The 17014-nt window shown below is 56.6% G+C and overlaps 1 protein-coding gene across 4 annotated transcripts; it reads left to right on the forward strand.

The window, feature by feature from the left end:
• Positions 1-1129: 1129 nt before the first annotated feature.
• RASGRP2 (RAS guanyl releasing protein 2) lies at positions 1130-15460 on the forward strand. Of its 4 annotated transcripts, none has more exons than XM_069470222.1 (17): positions 1130-1313; positions 3641-3783; positions 4433-4535; positions 5097-5159; positions 5490-5621; positions 6400-6550; positions 6754-6927; positions 7081-7197; positions 8241-8522; positions 9266-9343; positions 9585-9707; positions 10015-10130; positions 13226-13367; positions 13652-13688; positions 14050-14232; positions 15034-15098; positions 15244-15460. In XM_069470222.1, the coding sequence occupies exons 2-16, from the start codon at positions 3711-3713 to the stop codon at positions 15090-15092; spliced, it is 1833 nt and encodes a 610-aa protein (XP_069326323.1). In that variant the 5' UTR covers positions 1130-1313; positions 3641-3710; the 3' UTR covers positions 15093-15098; positions 15244-15460. The 4 variants fall into 4 exon arrangements, with proteins under 4 accessions (XP_069326323.1, XP_069326321.1, XP_069326322.1 ...); XM_069470220.1 differs by lacking the exon at positions 1130-1313 and adding an exon at positions 1757-1842; XM_069470221.1 differs by lacking the exon at positions 1130-1313 and adding an exon at positions 2426-2565.
• Positions 15461-17014: the final 1554 nt, after the last annotated feature.

Genomic DNA, 17014 nt, shown 5'->3' on the forward strand with positions numbered 1-17014 from the left:
AAGCCCCTTTTTGGAATCCTCATTTTTCCCCAGCCTCCAGGCCTCAGTGTCCAGTGTGACTAAGGACACTGGTGCCCTTCTGTCTTCAGGCTTTCTGCCCCCTCCTATTTATGGGGTCTGACCAACTGCACCCATTCCCCAATAAATTGACTCTCCTTAGGAGCCTCCTTATTCCTCTCTCTGTTGCGAAATATTTTTAGCTCTTGGCGGGCACAACAGCAGCTGCGCAATCGCCCCCTTATCCTCCACCCTCCATATCCCCCCCCCAAGGTGCGTCCCGGGGGCGGGGGTACGGTGGGGGTGGGAGGTGGAAGGAGCGGCCCTTAGGGGCGGGCCCTGGGACTCTCCAGCCCCTTTTCCCAGCGTCACCCTCCACGCCTCTCTTCCCAGTGCTGTGTCCATACTAGGTCAGCGGCCAGCCTGGCTGGCCGGGGCGGGGCATCCGCCTGGGTGGGGCCCACCCGGGTTGGGAGCTGGGACTTGGGCTGAAGCCTCGGGGACTACAGAGGATCCACGCGGTCAGGGATAGGACCCAGGAATGGGAGGCAACCGTAGGTGCTTGGCGCCTTCTTGGCTCCGCCCTTAGCCCCGCCCCACTGCGGCGTTGAAGGGTCTCTTAGCAGGTGGCTATGCTTGATCCAAAGTCAGGGGAGTGTTAGGGCAGGGGATACTCACGCATAGACCGCCTAGGCTGGGCCAGTGTTAGCGCCTTATTATGGGGAAACTGAGGATCAGAAAGGGCCTGTTCCTAGGTCTCACATTAACAAGATTGAGGTGTGGCCCCGAAGCAGGGAGGGGCAAGCCTCGGAAGGGAGGTTTGGGGTCGGTGGTTTCAAAGTGAGTGTGTCTGAACCCACATGGCCGGAAACCGTTGCCGGCTCTCCTAGGCCCGGCTAGAGGGGACCCCAACCGCCTGCGGCTGCCTCTCCCAAGTTCCTCCCTGCTGGGGCCCAGGCCTCCAGGCCTCCAGTCTCCAAGCTGCGGAGAACCCCCGGCCCCCACCGCCTGCGGCTGCCCCTTTTCATCTGGCCCTGTAGGGAGCCAGGCTTCCGGGGCCCCGTCCCTCCTGTACGAACTGGAGCCCCCCCAGCCCATCCCCCGACATCAAGGCCGCGTCTCCAGGTAGCCACGTTTTCATTCCTCGCTCCCTACAGGCCCCTCTTCCCCCCAAATGCTCCTATCTTGTCCTAGCCCCTCCCCCAGACTATCACAAGGACCCGCTGCCCCCAAGCCCCAGACCTCCGCCAGGCTTGTGCCTCCCGCCTCCTGCAGGAAGACGCCCGGCCCGGGGTCGGGTTAGCCCCGTGGGAACGGTTTGTCTCGAAAACAGGAACCCGGGTTGGGGGCTGGGCGGGGCGCCCCTTCCCCACCGCAGTCCGCTTCCTGCCCCTCCCGGCTTCCTCCGCGCGACACCCAGGCAGGGTGGGGGGCACTAGGGCGTCCAGGGTGGGAGGAGGGGGCTCTTAATTTAGTTACCCCCTCCGCGTCCCGCGCGGCCTGCCCTCGGCTCGCCCACCCTCGGCGCAGCCAGTGGCGCAGCCCCCGCCCGCTGCCCCTGCCCCCAGGGTGGCGCGGCAGGGGAGGGGTTAAGCTGCCGCAGGGACCGCCGCGTGCGGGGCGAGAGGGAGCCCCGGGTGGGGGAGGCGCAGCCGGCGGTGCGGAGCCGGGCGCAGGGGCGGGGAGGGGAGGGGGCGGCTGCGGCGCGGGGGCGGGGCGGCGGGGAGCGGGGCCGCTGCACGGAGACCGGGCGGCAGCTGCAGCCGCAGCGAGGCCGGCGGGCGGGAGCGCACGGAGGTGGGGCCGGCCCGGCCGGGTGCGGGCTCCTTGCGGCAGGTCCCAAGAGTGAGTGAGCGAGCGAGCGCTGGCGGGGTGCCAGGCAGTGGAGCGCACGGTCCCCTGGGTCCCCCCAGGACGGCGCGGGTGGGCTGGGGGAGGCGGATGGGTGGGGAGTCTGTGGCCCGGGTCGCGGATAGGAGGGAGCTGCCGCGAGAGCTGAGGCGCTCTGGACTACCCGCGGGAGGGGGGGCATCCGCGGCGCACCAGGCTCTTCCCAGCCACACCTCAGCGGGGCCCTACTCTGCGAACCCCCATTTGACAGATGAGAAAATTGAGGCTCTAGAGGCCAAGTAATTCTCAAGGTCACACGGCGAGGAAGCAGCAGAGCCAGGCGGGGATGGCTTTAGGCGGCTCATAGGAAAAGTCTGCCTGAGAACTCCGTAGAGGACCCCCGCCCACAGCCTGGGGGAGTATGTGGGGGCGGGGTACCTTTCCGTGGGGCCAGGGTCTGGGAGTTAGGGGAGTCAGGGCGCTGGGGCCGCAGGGCAGGCCCTGCACAGCGGATGGAGTGGGGGGCGGTGGAATGGGCGTGTGCACACCCACGGGGGTGTGTGCATGTGTGTGGGAGAGCGTACATGCGTGGAGATGCACTGGCTTGGGTGTGTGCACACGTGTGCGGATGTCAGCGCTGCTGTGGAGGCAAGACTCGAGGTTGGCCTGGCTCAAGTGAACAGCAGGTCCGGGAGGCGACCTCGTCCACGGGTTTGCATTCTGGGGTAGAGGAACTGGGTATGTGTGCCTGAGGGTTCCTCCGAGCAGGTGTGCACGGGTGTGGGTGCCATTGTGTGTGAGCGGAAGGATGGGAGGCCAGTGCCTGTGGCCCTGGTGTGGGTGAGCGGGGCATCTTGCACCTCAGTGCAGCTGCCTGGCCTCCGGTGAATAACTTGGGTATGGAATGATGTCTGTCCCTGCATGGGTGCATATGACCCCGCCAGTGACCAGAGTTGCTAATGGTGTCATGCACGCACTGGTCACCCCTCACGACGCTAGCGCCCCCTTCTGGGCACCCTACTCTGTATGCCCTTACAGTTCGCTTGTGTAAGAGCGGGGGCCTGGGTCGCGAGCGGGGCCTAAGGAGCAAGATGGTCTGTGGAAGAGCTGAGCCGGGACCCCTGGGACCTTCACGGAGGTGGCCTGGGAGCGCTCAGTTCCCAGGCTCAGGCTTCCAGCTGACGCCTCCGGGCCGCAGCGGCCCCCCACCCCCCATCCCCGCCCCAGGAATGTTCCTCTCTTCAGCCCGCCTCTCCAAGTGCAGGTCCCTGGGGACCGCCACAGCCCCGCCTTCCCTTCCTGGGCGCCCTGGAGGGGGCGAGGCGGGCAGGACGCCTGGGTTCTCTCTTCCCCCCCTCCCAACTCAGGGAGAAATTCCTCCGAGGTCCCCTCAGGCTCTGGGTTCCCAAAATAACCCTGCGGGGGAAGGGAGGCTGAGGAGGGAGGGAAGCGGGCGAGGCGCAGAGCTGAGCTGCGGGGTGCTGCAGGTGCCTCAGGAGAGGGAGCGAGGAGAAGGGGGCCTGCGGGGGCCTGGGGCACCAGCTAATCCCTGGAGTCCTGGCTCGTCTCCATCCTCGTGGAGCCCCTCGGCCCTCCAGCGACTCCGAGGGTGGGCCGGAAGCCTCTCGGCTCGTCGGTTTCCCAACTAGCGGGTTGCACCATCCCGGGCCAGACCGTTTAACCCCGGGAGTGGCCGCAGCGGACAACTCCGCCCCTGCCCAGCAGGGGGCGTGCCCGCCCCACCCCGTTCCTACCCGCGGGGCCGCTCCCCCGGCCCGCGCCTCCACAGACTTCGGCTGTCTTTCCCGGACAGGGGTTCGGTGCGAACCCGGTGGGAGGCTCCCGGAACGCAGCTTGGGCCCAGCCCACCCGCGCTGGCGGCCATGGCGGGCACCTTGGACCTGGACAAGGGCTGCACGGTGGAGGAGCTGCTCCGCGGCTGCATCGAAGCCTTCGGTGAGTGGCTGGGGGGAGGGGGCGGGGGGGCCCTGTCTCCTAGAGCAGACCCCTGGTCGGGACCCACCCAGCTCCGCATCATGCAGCCTCTTTACTGAAAGCCTCCTCTTCACCACAGGGCAGAGATGCACGAGTTTCAGATAGATGAAATGTTTCCCTTCCCCAGTCTTCCCAAGCCAGCGGTGATGGGAGGGCCGGGGTCCCAGGCTCTGACACGGGAGGGGCATTATCTGTCTCCCAGGGGATCCGGAGGAACTTGCTATCTCCGGCCTGGGAGCTGTTTCCGGCTGATGGGGGACGGCTTATCTGGTGAAGGGTGCCCCTTCCCCCCAGCACTCAGGAAATGACCTCTGGATTCTTGACCCCAGGGAACCCAGGCTCCTTCCGCCCCAGCTGGTTCCCCTCCGGACGATGGGCTGGCTCAGGCGCTCCCCTCCTCCAGCTCCTCAGGGCAGGCCCTCTCCTACTCCCACCCTACCTTTCCTTTCTAGTTTGTCTCCTGGTTTCGGAGTCCTGGGAAAGCGGGGAGGTGGGCGGGGTCGGGATTGCGCCCGAAGGACTGACGCCCAGTGGGCTGCGGGGCAGGGTCTAGAGGCCGAGGCTGCGGGACCCAGCGTCAGCCCGCCTCTCTTTGACTGTTCGGAGTTAGATGACTCTGGGAAGGTGCGGGACCCGCAGCTGGTGCGCATGTTCCTCATGATGCACCCCTGGTACATCCCCTCCTCTCAGCTGGCGGCAAAACTGCTCCATATATATCCTTCGCGGGCCTCGCCAAGGCTGCTGCCGTTGGGGCCCACCAGCGAGCCCCGCTGCCCAGCCCAGGCGGAGAGTGAGCTTCGCCCCTACGTATAGGCCTGTTCGTTCTGTATTCCAGAATTCAGGCTTTGCCGGCCTCCCGCTGGGGCCTAAGCTCCACCCTTGCGCCCTCGCCACTCAGGCTCCGCCCCAGACTCTCTCCCCAGCCTAGGACTTGCCCGCAGCCCCCCTAGAGTCTAAGACCTGTCCAGGTCCCCGCTCTTGCTTCTCCTCTCTCCCAGAGCCTAGGCTCTGCTTCTCAGCCTCCCCAGAACCTAGCCCACCCCCAGCCCCTGTACGACCTCGAAAAGCTCATGCCTCACCCCCAGCATCCTCCAAGAACAAAGGCCCCGCCCCCAGTGAGCTCTCTCACCCCCCACGAGCTCCGCCCACGGTGGAGCCAGGCCCTGCCCCCACTCCCTGCCCTAGGAACTCCGCCCCAGCCCTGCCTCGTGTTCTAGAGGTTCTAGAGGTTTTAGAGTTAGGCCCCGTCCTTGCTTTCCTTGACTCTTCTTCACTTACCAACAATCCCGGAAGGACAACTCCAATTCACTGCAGGTGAAAACGTGCCACCTGGTCAGGTGAGTCTTCCTCCTGGGGTTCCGTCCCCTCCTCTTGCTCCATTCTCCCAGGCTTCAGGAGAACCCGAAGGTGTGGACAGAGCGCTATTCTAGGAGTTGGGTGATGTAGGTTTGAAGGGCCTTAGTTTTCTTATCTGCCCAGTGGGGCTGGTTGTCTCAGGGTCTTCTGTAACTTGGAGAAGGAAAGAGCCGGGAGAGGGGGAACCACAGTTTGAGGCTCTTTGCCCCTCTTTGGGGGACTGCAGTGCCAATTAGTTCCTTGGGTAGCCCACTAGGGGATGGTGGTGGGGGGCGGGGGGGCTGCCTCGGATGACTCCATCCCTCCACTAGGTACTGGATCTCAGCTTTCCCAGCGGAGTTTGACTTGAACCCGGAGCTGGCTGAGCAGATCAAGGAGCTGAAGGCTCTGCTAGACCAAGAAGGCAACCGCCGGCACAGCAGCCTCATTGACATCGAGAGCGTGTGCGTGGGGGGAGCTCAGAGGGCTGGGGGGCACTCAGCATCCTACACCATCTGTGCTTAATAAATGTCTGTTGAATTGAATGAGTGAGGGTCATGTCACTCTCTTGCTTAAAGATCTTCCATGGCTCCCTATCGCCTTCATCTGCGCATTAAGGCCCTTGGTAGTCTGACATCAGCTTGGCCTTCCTGTCCATCTCCCACAGCCCACCGCCCATCCCCCACACCTCATGCTGCAGCTACGTGGGTCCACTCTCCATTGTCTGAGCCACTGCATCCTTTCCCACCATGGTGTCTGCTCATAATGTTCCCCTCCATGTTGCCAAGACTTGGCTCGTGTGAAGTCTCTGGGCTCTGAGGGTTCAGAGCTCTTCCAGAACAGAATTTGTTGTTCCCTCCTCTGTTCTCCCATGGAATTTTGTACAGATTCCTGTACAAAGACCTCTGTACATGTGTCACGCTGTTTTGTGATTGTGTGTTTCTGTGTCTGTCTCCCTTAGTAGACTGTGAGCTCCTCGAGGGCAGGAACCGTGTCTCACTCACCTCTGTATACCCAGCACCTTGCACAGTGCCTGGCACAGAGTACGTTGTCCATAAACGTGTGTTGAGTGCATGACCGGGATGGGAGGTACGGAGTTGCTGAGACTGGGGTCATGGTGTCTAGGACAGTGCCGCACATTGTGGAGGTCTTCCGTCAGCTTGAGTGGCGTGTCTGCGTGAGTGCGGGGCCATGAGGCATGGGACATCTCTAGCAAAGGGCTCACTACCCCTGCTCCCCCAGCCCCACCTACAAATGGAAGCGGCAGGTGACCCAGCGGAACCCTGTGGGACAGAAAAAACGCAAGATGTCCCTGTTGTTTGACCACCTGGAGCCCATGGAGCTGGCGGAGCATCTCACCTACTTGGAGTATCGCTCCTTCTGCAAGATCCTGGTGTGGCCCGAGGGCTTGGGGCCAGGGGTCTGGTGTGGGCTGTAAGGGGGTCCCAAGAAGGGTAAGGTCACAGTGTGGGCTTGGGGTTACAGTGTGGGCTTGGGGTTACAGTGTAACCATCAAAGGACAGCTGGAGGTTGAGAAGTGGGCATCCATGAGGGGAGAGGCTGGCAAGGCGCTGAGGCCACTCCCACCCATCCCAGTTCCAGGACTATCACAGTTTCGTGACTCACGGCTGCACCGTGGACAACCCTGTCCTGGAGCGATTCATCTCCCTCTTCAACAGTGTTTCGCAGTGGGTGCAGCTCATGATCCTCAGCAAGCCCACAGCCCCACAGCGGGCCCTGGTCATCACACACTTCGTCCATGTTGCAGAGGTGCTTGCCCCTCCCCGCACCCTTGACCTCCCCATTTGCCAGTCCAGCCTAGCCGTCCTTTCCACAAACCCACTGCCTCTATCCAGAAAGGCCGGGCCAAGTTCTGGGCCCGCTTGGTGACTTACTGCCTCCTCCTCCCCATTTGCCTCCCAGAAGCTGCTGCAGCTGCAGAACTTCAACACGCTGATGGCGGTGGTTGGGGGCCTGAGCCACAGCTCCATCTCCCGCCTCAAGGAGACCCACAGCCACGTCAGCCCTGAGACCATCAAGGTGCCTGCCATAGGGGACTGGCCAGTGCTTCCCAGGTCTGGCCTCACTGTGTCCTGCCAGCAGCGCTGGGGGCTGGCATGACTGTCTCACTTGACAGATAAGAAAACTGAGGCTGGGAGGGATTAAGTGCTTTTCCCAGGTCGCACAGTGGAAATGGCAGAGTAGGGGCTCACAGGTCTGTCTCACCCCAAAGCTTATTCTTTTTCTCCTCCCTTTTTTTTTAAACATATTGGGTAATGTACCTATAGAAGAGTATATAAAATATATTAATAGTTTAAAGAAAAATTATAAAGAAAATGCCTGTGTAAGTGCCAGCCAGGTGAGGAAGTAGGAAATCTCCGGCCCCCGAAGCTCCCAGCACCTTAGAGCCTAACTCCCTCCCTGCCAGAGGTACATGATGGCTGCCTTTTGTGATGATGACTTTGGCTTTCTTTACAGCTTTACCACTTACCTGTGCATCCCAAATATGTGGGTTTTTTTTTTTTTTTGGCCTGTTTTTAAATGAATGGAATCATGTCATATGTGTTATTTTGTATCTTGCTTCCTTTCATTTCTCATGGTGTGAGATTCTTTTCATTCTGTTATGTGGAGCAATTGTTCATTCATTTAGTTGCCACATAATATTTTATTGTGAGTCTATCCCACTTTATGTTTCTATTCTATTGTTAAACATTTGGGGGTTTTCCAGTTTTTGCTGCTATGGATGGACAATGCAGCTAGGAACATTCTTCTAGGTCATTGCCCTGTGCTGCCTTGCCTCCCTGAGCCTTGGTTTCTTTTTCTGTTGAATGTTGATGAAAACCTGTGCCTAGGTCTAGTGGTGTGTTTGGCAGTGGGTGTTGCCTTGAACTCATGACCTATGAACTCTGACCTCCAGGGACCTAGAGAATTGCTGTTGAGGGAGAGTAAGGGAGGATTTTACTCTTTCATCTATCCCTGACCCTGACTCCTCTTTCTCTGCTTCCACATTTCCGGGGCCGAGGTGGGGAGGATGCTTGAGTGGGGGGTGTGTGTGTGACCCTCTGCCTCCCCCCTCCCCCCAGCTCTGGGAAGGTCTGATGGAACTAGTGACAGCCACGGGCAACTATGGCAACTACCGACGCCGGCTGGCAGCCTGTGTGGGCTTCCGCTTCCCCATCCTGGGTGTGCACCTTAAGGACCTGGTGGCCCTGCAGCTGGCGCTACCTGACTGGCTGGACCCTGCCAGGACCCGGCTCAATGGGGCCAAGATGAAGCAGCTCTTTAGCATCCTGGAAGAGCTGGCCATGGTGACCAGCCTGCGGCCACCGGTGCAAGCCAACCCTGACCTGCTGAGCCTGCTCACGGTGAGGGGCTGGGGTCAGGCAGGCTGGGGGGCCAGGCACCAGGGGTTGATAGCTCCATCTGGTCCTAGCTGTGGCCTTGGCCTTGGGTTTGGGGTTCTTGTCAAGGAACTCAGATCTAACCTGAGCTCTAGGGTTTGGAGTGAATGCTGAGATGGGGTCTGATCTTGAGGCTGGCACGTGGATTGTGTGCTGTGTCTGAGGCTGGGCTGAGTCCTGGCCTGGGTTGAGTTCCTGGTAGTGGGTTGTATTTAAGGGCTGGGGCCAAGCTCTGGATTTTGCAGGCAGGGGTGGTTTCTAAACATGGTCCTGGGCTCTGAGTGAAGTTCTGGGCTTGGCCTTGAACTTGGTTTGGGGGTCTAGGATGGGAGTTGGGTTCTGGGTTATTTATAGTTAACATTCTAGACGTTGGCTGGAACTTAGGTTTTAGGATTTGGAGTTCTTAGGTGCTTCTGGGCTTTGGACAGGATCAAGGTTGAAATCTGAGCTGGATTCTAGGTGAATCTCAGAGCTCGAGGCTGGGTTCTGACCTGCTTCTTGGCTGAGATCTTGGCAGTGCCTTGTGTTGAAGGTTTGGGGCCAAGCTGTGGTCTGGTCTATGTGCTAGGCCAGCGTGGGGTTGCCCGGGTGAGTTCTAAGCCAGGCTTTGTCCTGAGTCTGGCTTCTGAACTGGGCTCTGGACTCTGGGCCATGTGCTCCTGTGAACAGTAGGGGCCAGTGGGTGTGATCAGACCGGTGTGTTGCAGGTGTCTCTGGATCAGTATCAGACAGAGGATGAGCTGTACCAGCTGTCCCTGCAGCGGGAGCCTCGCTCCAAGTCCTCGGTGAGGGAGGGACTCCTCGCTTCCTCACTTGGCCCACCTGAGAATCCCAGGATATGAGGACAAGAAGAGCTCTTAGAAGCTACCTACCTCACCCTTGCTTCTTGTTGGACAGAGGCAACCTGGGGGCGGGGAAGTGGCCTTGGGCAGGCCCCCTTCTTCCCTGGGGATTGCCTGCTCTGGTCTCCTGGGCCCTGGGCTCCCTCCACTTCTGGCCCTAGCTCAGGCCTGACTGTTCCCACAGCCAACCAGCCCCACAAGCTGCACACCGCCTCCCCGCCCCCCTGTGCTGGAGGAGTGGACCTCAGCTGCTAAGCCCAAGCTGGACCAGGCCCTGGTGGTGGAGCACATCGAGAAGATGGTGGAGGTGAGACTCCTGCAGCCCGCGCAGTGGGGGAAAGGCCACTGACAGAAGCAGTGGTCAGTAAAGGCCGGTTTGCCGGAGCACTGCCTGGGAGCCAGCACTAGTGACATGTTCAAGAACCAGTGCTCAGTGCCCAGGAGGCGCAGGGCACAGCAAGCTGGCTGCACAGGACTGAGGTCCCCGTGGTGGAGTCGGGGAGCCTCTCTGAGGCATCCTTCATAACGTGGACTGGGAATGTGGAAAGGGATGGGTCCTGATGTTCCTTTGATTCTCCCTCTCCCACCCCCGTATGTCCCTCTGTGTGCCCCAGTCTGTGTTCCGGAACTTTGACGTCGATGGGGATGGCCACATCTCACAGGAAGAGTTCCAGATCATCCGTGGGAACTTCCCTTACCTCAGCGCCTTTGGGGACCTCGACCAGAACCAGTGAGGAGGACTGGGGGACTGGGGGAGAGGGAAGGCAGCCCAGCCCACTTCCCCCGGGCTTCAGGTTCCTCATGTGCAATACCAGGCCATCGAGCCAGATAATCTTGGCTGGGGAAGCTGCCCACACGGGGAGGGCCTCTTGCTTTTTGGGGGAGGGGAGTCTACCAGCTGTGGAGGCACAATGTCACCTCACTAATTCAGATAGATGGGGGGCTCCACCTGAATCTTGCAAAGACCATGGCCTGGGGACTATTGCTACGTAAGGGCTGTTTTATTTGTGGAGCTCACAGCTGGCAAAAAGTGTGGGCAAGTTGAGCTCCTGGGTAGCCTGTTTTAATGAATAGATAAGAAATGCCTGTAATTAGCACCCACTTGCTTATCAACAATTCATATGCTGACAATTTGGAAAAACAGCTGGTTCTCTGAAGTAGGTTAAACATGCCCCCTGCAGCCAGGTTCATGCCCCATTTTTACTGAGCAGATGAAACCCCAATCAAAATTTACAGTCCATCCCAGGTTGATTTATTTTTTAATGTTACCTGGATTTCAAGAGTCCATTGTTTTTTATGTCCACGTTACAAAAATCCATGGTGAAAAAAAAAAAACCAGTCAAATAAATTTATAGTGAACAAAGTGTTTAAAGAAAGAAGTGAAAGTTCCCTCCCCCCTCTCTCACCAGTAGAGGTTACCATGCTTAAACACTGTTAACAATGTTAACGGTTTGGCAACATGTGTACCCTTCTAGTCTGTTTCTCTATGCATGTGCAAATTGATAGAGATTTTGTGTTTTTGGTGTCTGTTTCACGGACAAACAGGATTATAGTATAAATCCAGTTCTGCTTGTGGCTTTTGTTGCGGTTGCTTTGTTTTTTCTCCCAGAGTTGAGGCAAAGGTATTTGAGTTCCATGTTATTTCCCTGGGTTGGTGGGTGGATTCTTTTCCAGGCCACCTTCTCAGTGAGGGTGCAGCCCTTGGAGACTTTGGAGGCCCCAGCTTTGTGGAGGGGTCTCAGCCTTAACTCTGTGCCTCATGCAGGCCCCAGGCTGTGCTCCTGGCCCTGGTGGGTATGAAAACCCAGCACCAAGAGGGAGATCAGCAGCTCCCTCTCAGGATCCGCCCAGCACATTGCTTCATCATGAAGCCCCTCTTTGTTTCTGGAACTTGGCGGTTTCCATTTCCTTCTTGCAAAATCACCTATGCATTTAGAGCAATTTTTGAAATATTCTTAACCAGCATCTAGGTGTTTGTAGCAGTGGGGTTTTCTTTTTTCTTGTTTTCTTTGCTTTTCTTTTCCTTTTTTAATCATTGTCTTGACAGAACTGCATGCCTTGCTTTTTTTGCTTTCGTGTTTACTTTCCACTTAACAATTTATCACAGACATCTTTCCCTGTGGATTCATGTAGAACTGCCCCATTCTTTAGAACGGCTGCAGAGTATTCCACTGTATGGCTGGACCATCGTTTTCCTAACCATTCTCCTGCTGATGGACATGTAGACTGTTCCTGTTTTTCACTATTATTATATACCATGCTGCTGTGAGCATCCTTTTACTGATACACTCAGGCCAGTATTTCTGTAGGAAAAATTCCTAGAAGTGGGATAATTGGATCAAGAGATATGCACATTCTAAATTAGCAGAGAGGCTGCCAAACTGACCTCAGACAAGGTTATACCCGTTTACACGCCCATCAGCAGTGTACAAGTGCCTGCTTCCCAACTTCCTTGCCAACAGTGGATGCTATAAAAAGCTTTACAATTTTGTCAGTCTCGTTGGCAAATGGTATCTTGGTTAAATTTGCATTTCTTTAATACTAATGGGGATAGGATATCTTTTTATATGTTTATTGGCCACTTACATTTCTTCTGTTAATTGCCTGTTCATATTCCTTGTCCATTATTCTGCTGGGTTTGTTGGTCTTTTTCTCATTGATTTCTAGAATCTCTGTTAATGGATATTAACTCTTTGCTGTTGAATATGTTTGCAAATATTTTCTCCCTGTTTGTCATTTATGTTGTCTTTTTCCATATAAAATTTAAAAAATTCTGTGTGTTTGATATGTCAGTCTTTTCCTTATGGCTTCTTGGATTTGTGTTATGTGTAGAAAGGCCTTCAGCCCCTCAAGATTACAAAATTAGTCTCATATCTTTTCAGGTGCATTTATGATTTTTATTTTTTACATTAGTGTTCTCAATTCAGTGAGAATTTAGTTTTCATGTACAGTATGAGGTAGGCATCTAGATTTATATCTTTTTTTCCGGGGCCAGTTGTCCCGGAAACCAGGTGGCCAGTTGCCACCTGGTTCTATTGTGGACCCTCAAATACAGGGGGTGGGAATCCCAAACGAGGGCCAGACCTAGTGGCTGAGGACCCATTACCTTCATGGACATTGTTGTAAGCACACTACATGCATTTTCTCATTTAATCCTCACAAAAATCCTATGAGGTATAGGAATTCTCATTATGCCCATTTGTAGAAAAGGCAACTGAGGTACAGGAAGATTAACTAGCCACAGGTCACGTGGCAGGGAAGTAGAACTGGGATTTGAACTGAGGCCTGTGTCCAGAACACATGCTCATTCTTTCCCTAAAATATAAGGGAATAAAAAGGTTCTGCTGGAAGCCCTGGGTTATGTGGGGAACCCTAGATTGCAGGTGTCTTTCCAGCAGGATTATGCGAGAGTGAGAGGGATGCAGCTTTCCCCCATCTCATCTGGCCCCAGAACTCTCTAGAGAGCTCTTAATTCTCAGGGGTCCTGACTGGTGTGCAGAGCACACTTTGGGAACCTGAGGCTGGTGATTCCACAGGAAAGTGCACAGCCCTTTATCTTTGCACACCAAGTGTGAAGTGAGCAGGGCAGGAATATGATCCCCATTGTTCTGAGAAGGAAACCCAGGGAAAGTGACTTGCCCAAGACCACACACCAGTTGATGGCAGCTGCTACATCTGCCAGTGCTTTCTCTTCCCTGCACCAGGAGTCTGAAGTTCAGTGAGGACCTTTTATTTGGTAGGAGTTTCCCAGAGGGATGGGCTAGGCCAGTGGTGGGCAGTCCTGGGAGGGCTGGAGCTGAGGCACCCACCCCCACGCCCCTGCAGGGATGGCTGCATCAGCAGGGAGGAGATGGTCTCCTACTTCTTGCGCTCCAGCTCTGTGCTGGGCGGCCGCATGGGCTTCCTACACAACTTCCAGGAGAGCAACTCCTTGCGCCCGGTCGCCTGCCGCCACTGCAAAGCCCTGGTGAGCGCCCCCTACCTGCTCGCCGCCCAAGCCGCTCCCTTGCAGCCCCGACTCCGTCCCGCCCGTGCCCCGCCCCTTCTGACCCCGCCCCTGCCGGAGCCTTGTCTGCCGAGGCAAACCTGGTTAATTCCACCGGCCTCTCCTCTTGCTGTGGTTCTGTCCCTGTCCCTGTCTCTGTCCCTGAGGCGGCTCTAAGACCCCAGTCCCTGCCCTCAAGAAGAGAGAGGGAGAGTCATCACCCCTAAATCCCTCCCTCCCCAGCACGGCCCCTTCCTCTATTGCAGATCCTGGGCATCTACAAGCAGGGCCTCAAATGCCGAGGTGAGACGGAATGAATGGCAGGGCTGCTCTGCTGGGCAGTGCTTTTGGGCGAGTTACTGTTAGGGCGGGGATTCTGATTTTGGTGGGGCAATTGCCAAGCAGTGAAGTCCTTGGGAACCACAGAGGCATGCTGATTGATGTGAAAGGGTAGCCTTTAAGAGGATGTTTATTTTGGTGAGGCAGCTGCCGGGACAGAGAATGTTGGAGAGGGCATAGACTGGCAGTTAGGATGAAGAGAGCACTTTGGAAGGAGATTCTTATTTTGGTGGGGCAGCTGCTCAGGTGCAAAAGAACCTGCCTGAAGGATGGAGGGTATTCTGACCCATGGCCCTGGCTGGGCTCCCCATTTGCCTTCCCCCAGCCTGTGGTGTGAACTGCCACAAGCAGTGCAAGGACCGCCTGTCAGTGGAGTGCCGGCGCCGGGCCCAGAGTGTGAGTCTGGAGGGGTCTGGACCCTCACCCTCACCCACACACACCCACCATCATCATCGCGCCTTCAGCTTCTCCCTGCCCCGCCCTGGCAGGCGAGGCTCCCGGCCTCCAGGTAAGAGGGAGTCTCATTTGCACAGGCCTTGGGAGGGAGGGAGGGAGGGATCCAGGGCCATTGTGGCAAAGTATTAACTTATGCAGGATGGAAACCATTCCAGAGTTCATAATTTTCTTATTCTGATGGGACAGTAAGAAAGTGTTGGACAGGTAAGGGTGCCAGAAGGAGAGACCCTAATTTATAAAGATGTCTAAAAATGTAAAAAGCTTTAAGAATCCAGGCACACTCTTACTTTGTTAGAGGGATTGACAAAGGATCGGAGAAGGTGTTATATGAGCCATTTGCTTGCATTTTCCTTTTAGGCTGCTCTAGAGGCTGTTCTGAGAAAAGTCCGGGCCCTAATAATCTCTTGGTCAGTTTGCTGAGTGACAATTGACCAAATAATTATTTTGGTGAGAACAGTCTGAGCAACTATGTTAAACTGGGGTCTAAGGCAGTTGACCACAACCATTTGGCTTGGCGTAAGTCCTAAAAAAATAGAGGCAGACACAGGGCGAAGTCCTCAAAAATAGAAGAGAGAAAACCATTTGCATCGAGCCTTCCAGAAGTGCAAGGGTCTAAAATGTGAAGTACACACTGCAAACTGCACTGACAAATCTGTGGCTGCGAAAAAGCTGCAGCAAAATGAAAACTTAGAAAAAGAGCCTCAAATATTGGGCCGTTAGGTCATTCAGGGAATTGATTTTTGGTGGATGGGTCTGCTTCTGGGATGGGGCAGGTGTCTCCTGTGAGGGGGGAAGGGCTGCTGAGGTCACAGGGACCCTGGAGTGGCCTCTGTGACAACCCCCCTCCCAGCAGAGATCCGTGAGGAGGAGGTGCAGACCGTGGAAGATGGGGTGTTTGACATCCACTTGTAATTGATGGTGAGTCCTCCCACAGCCAGCTGGAGCCTCCCCATTTAGGGCTGGGGCTAGGGCGGAGGGTATTAGGGAAATGGGTGCTCTGTCCAAATGGCACAGGCTAGGTGGGGGAGGGACTTCCTCACCACCTCTGTTTTTCTTTTCCCAGCTGTGACTGGATCAAGGACTCATTCCTGCCTTGGAGAAAACACTTGGACCAGAGCAGGGAGCCTGGGGGTGCTGGGGCAGGAGGCTGGGGCTGGGGGTGGGTGTGAGGGTGGCATGTGGCTAAGGACAGGGCCTGGGCTGGTGTCCCTAAGGTTGTACAGACTCTTGTGAATATTTGTATTTTCCAGATGGAATAAAAAGGCCCGTGTAATTAACCTGGATCATCAGAGCCTAGAATCCTGGGGGGCTGTATTACAAGGACTACAATCTTGGGATCTAGAGCTTTGTAGCTGGAGAAACTTGGGAGGTCTGGAATCTCATGTGTCTGGAACTTTGGGGGATAGAACCTTAGAACTGGAAAACCTTGGAACATAAGAATCTTGAAGAGTCTAGAATCTTGGGGATCTAACACTTGAAACTATAGCGCCTTTGCACCCCAGAATTGCTGGGCCCAGTGGTCATGTATAACCTTCAGGCTTCAGCCCACAGAAAAAATTCTTTTGCTTGACAGGTGGCCTTTCAGCTCCTGCTTGGACACCTCTGGCAATGGGGTGCTGGAGGCCTGGGAGGGAGGGGACAGCCCAGAGTGCTGGCTGGGGGATGGGGGAGGAGGGAGGGATAGAGAGGGACTGGGCAGTCATAGGCCCCTGCTGGGCTCGTGCCTCAGGATGGGGGCCGCACTCCTTGGCCTTGCAGCCTCCCAGCGGCCTGGTACTGCTGCCAGCCGGAAGGACAGTGACTTCCAGAGGAAATGCATATTGATCCTGCTCTCAGCCTCCGGCAGCCTCTCCCAACCCAGCTCTTCCCTCCTGAGCTTGCAGCACAGAGGTTTTGGGGGTCACCGCTACCTGAAGAAGGCTGAGGCCACTTTTAAAGCTGGTCTGGGAGTTTCCTAAAGCTTCTGAAGCTGGGCCAGGCTGTCCCTGGGGTCAGGAGACTCCAGACAGCACCCTTGAGAATGCAAGCTACCTCCCCAGTCCCCCAAACTGGGGGTGTCCTACAGCAGCTGTGGGATTGTCTTGGGGATGGAGACTTGAGCACCCCAAGTCCAAAGCACAATATCTGTAGACATGGCAATGGTCTCGGCTCCCCTGTGAATGCCCCAGTACTCCTCCAGGGTCCCCCCACCTTACGTCCATCTTCACCTTTGAGATCCCACTCCCCCCGGCCTAGTCCTTATTTTGTGTCGCCCCCTTCTCCCTTCCAATAGCTCAGGCCTGCCCCCTGTTGGGCCCCCCAGCCCTGTCCCCTGTTGAGTGCCCTCTCTGTTCCTCCTTCTGTCCTCAGCCCCCTCCAGCCCTTCCCCCTCTTGAGGCTGTAATATCCGTTTCACGATTTGGGGGCTGAGTTGCTATAACAACAGACGGCGATTGTGTTGTGAAGAGCAGCTCGCTCCTGCGGCACCCGCCTCCTGTACTGCCTCCATCCCTGCAGCCTGGTCGGCTCCCCTTCCCACCACCCCCCAGCTCCAGCCTGGACTCTTCCCTGCGTGTTTGTGTGTGTGTGTGTGTGTGTGTGTGTGCGCGCGCGCGTGCGCACGCGTGTGCATATATATGCCCAGGTCTGCCCCACCCGGGATGTGATGTGTGCCTGTCTTTTCATGGTTGCATATGTCTGAGCTTCACATTCGCTTGTGTGTGCATGCGTGCTTGTGTGCATATGTGTGTGCATGGACATGCATGCTGTATTCACTGCATTTCCTCTCCCCTGTGTGTCCCCACTGGCCTGTGTGTATGGGAGAAGAGCGTGTGCTCAGCATATCACTCAAGTAT

Source organism: Eulemur rufifrons, chromosome 6 (genome assembly GCF_041146395.1).
Source record: "Eulemur rufifrons isolate Redbay chromosome 6, OSU_ERuf_1, whole genome shotgun sequence".
Lineage (NCBI taxonomy): Eukaryota > Metazoa > Chordata > Mammalia > Primates > Lemuridae > Eulemur > Eulemur rufifrons.

Excerpts from the sequence above, each read along its gene's own strand:
- RASGRP2 (XM_069470222.1), top strand. The coding sequence starts at position 3,711 with ATGGCGGGCACCTTGGACCTGGACAAGGGCTGCACGGTGGAGGAGCTG. Across the intron at positions 9,708-10,014 it reads ACATCGAGAAGATGGTGGAG|TCTGTGTTCCGGAACTTTGA; the intron begins GTGAGACTCCTG and ends TGTGTGCCCCAG. Across the intron at positions 10,131-13,225 it reads GGGGACCTCGACCAGAACCA|GGATGGCTGCATCAGCAGGG; the intron begins GTGAGGAGGACT and ends ACGCCCCTGCAG.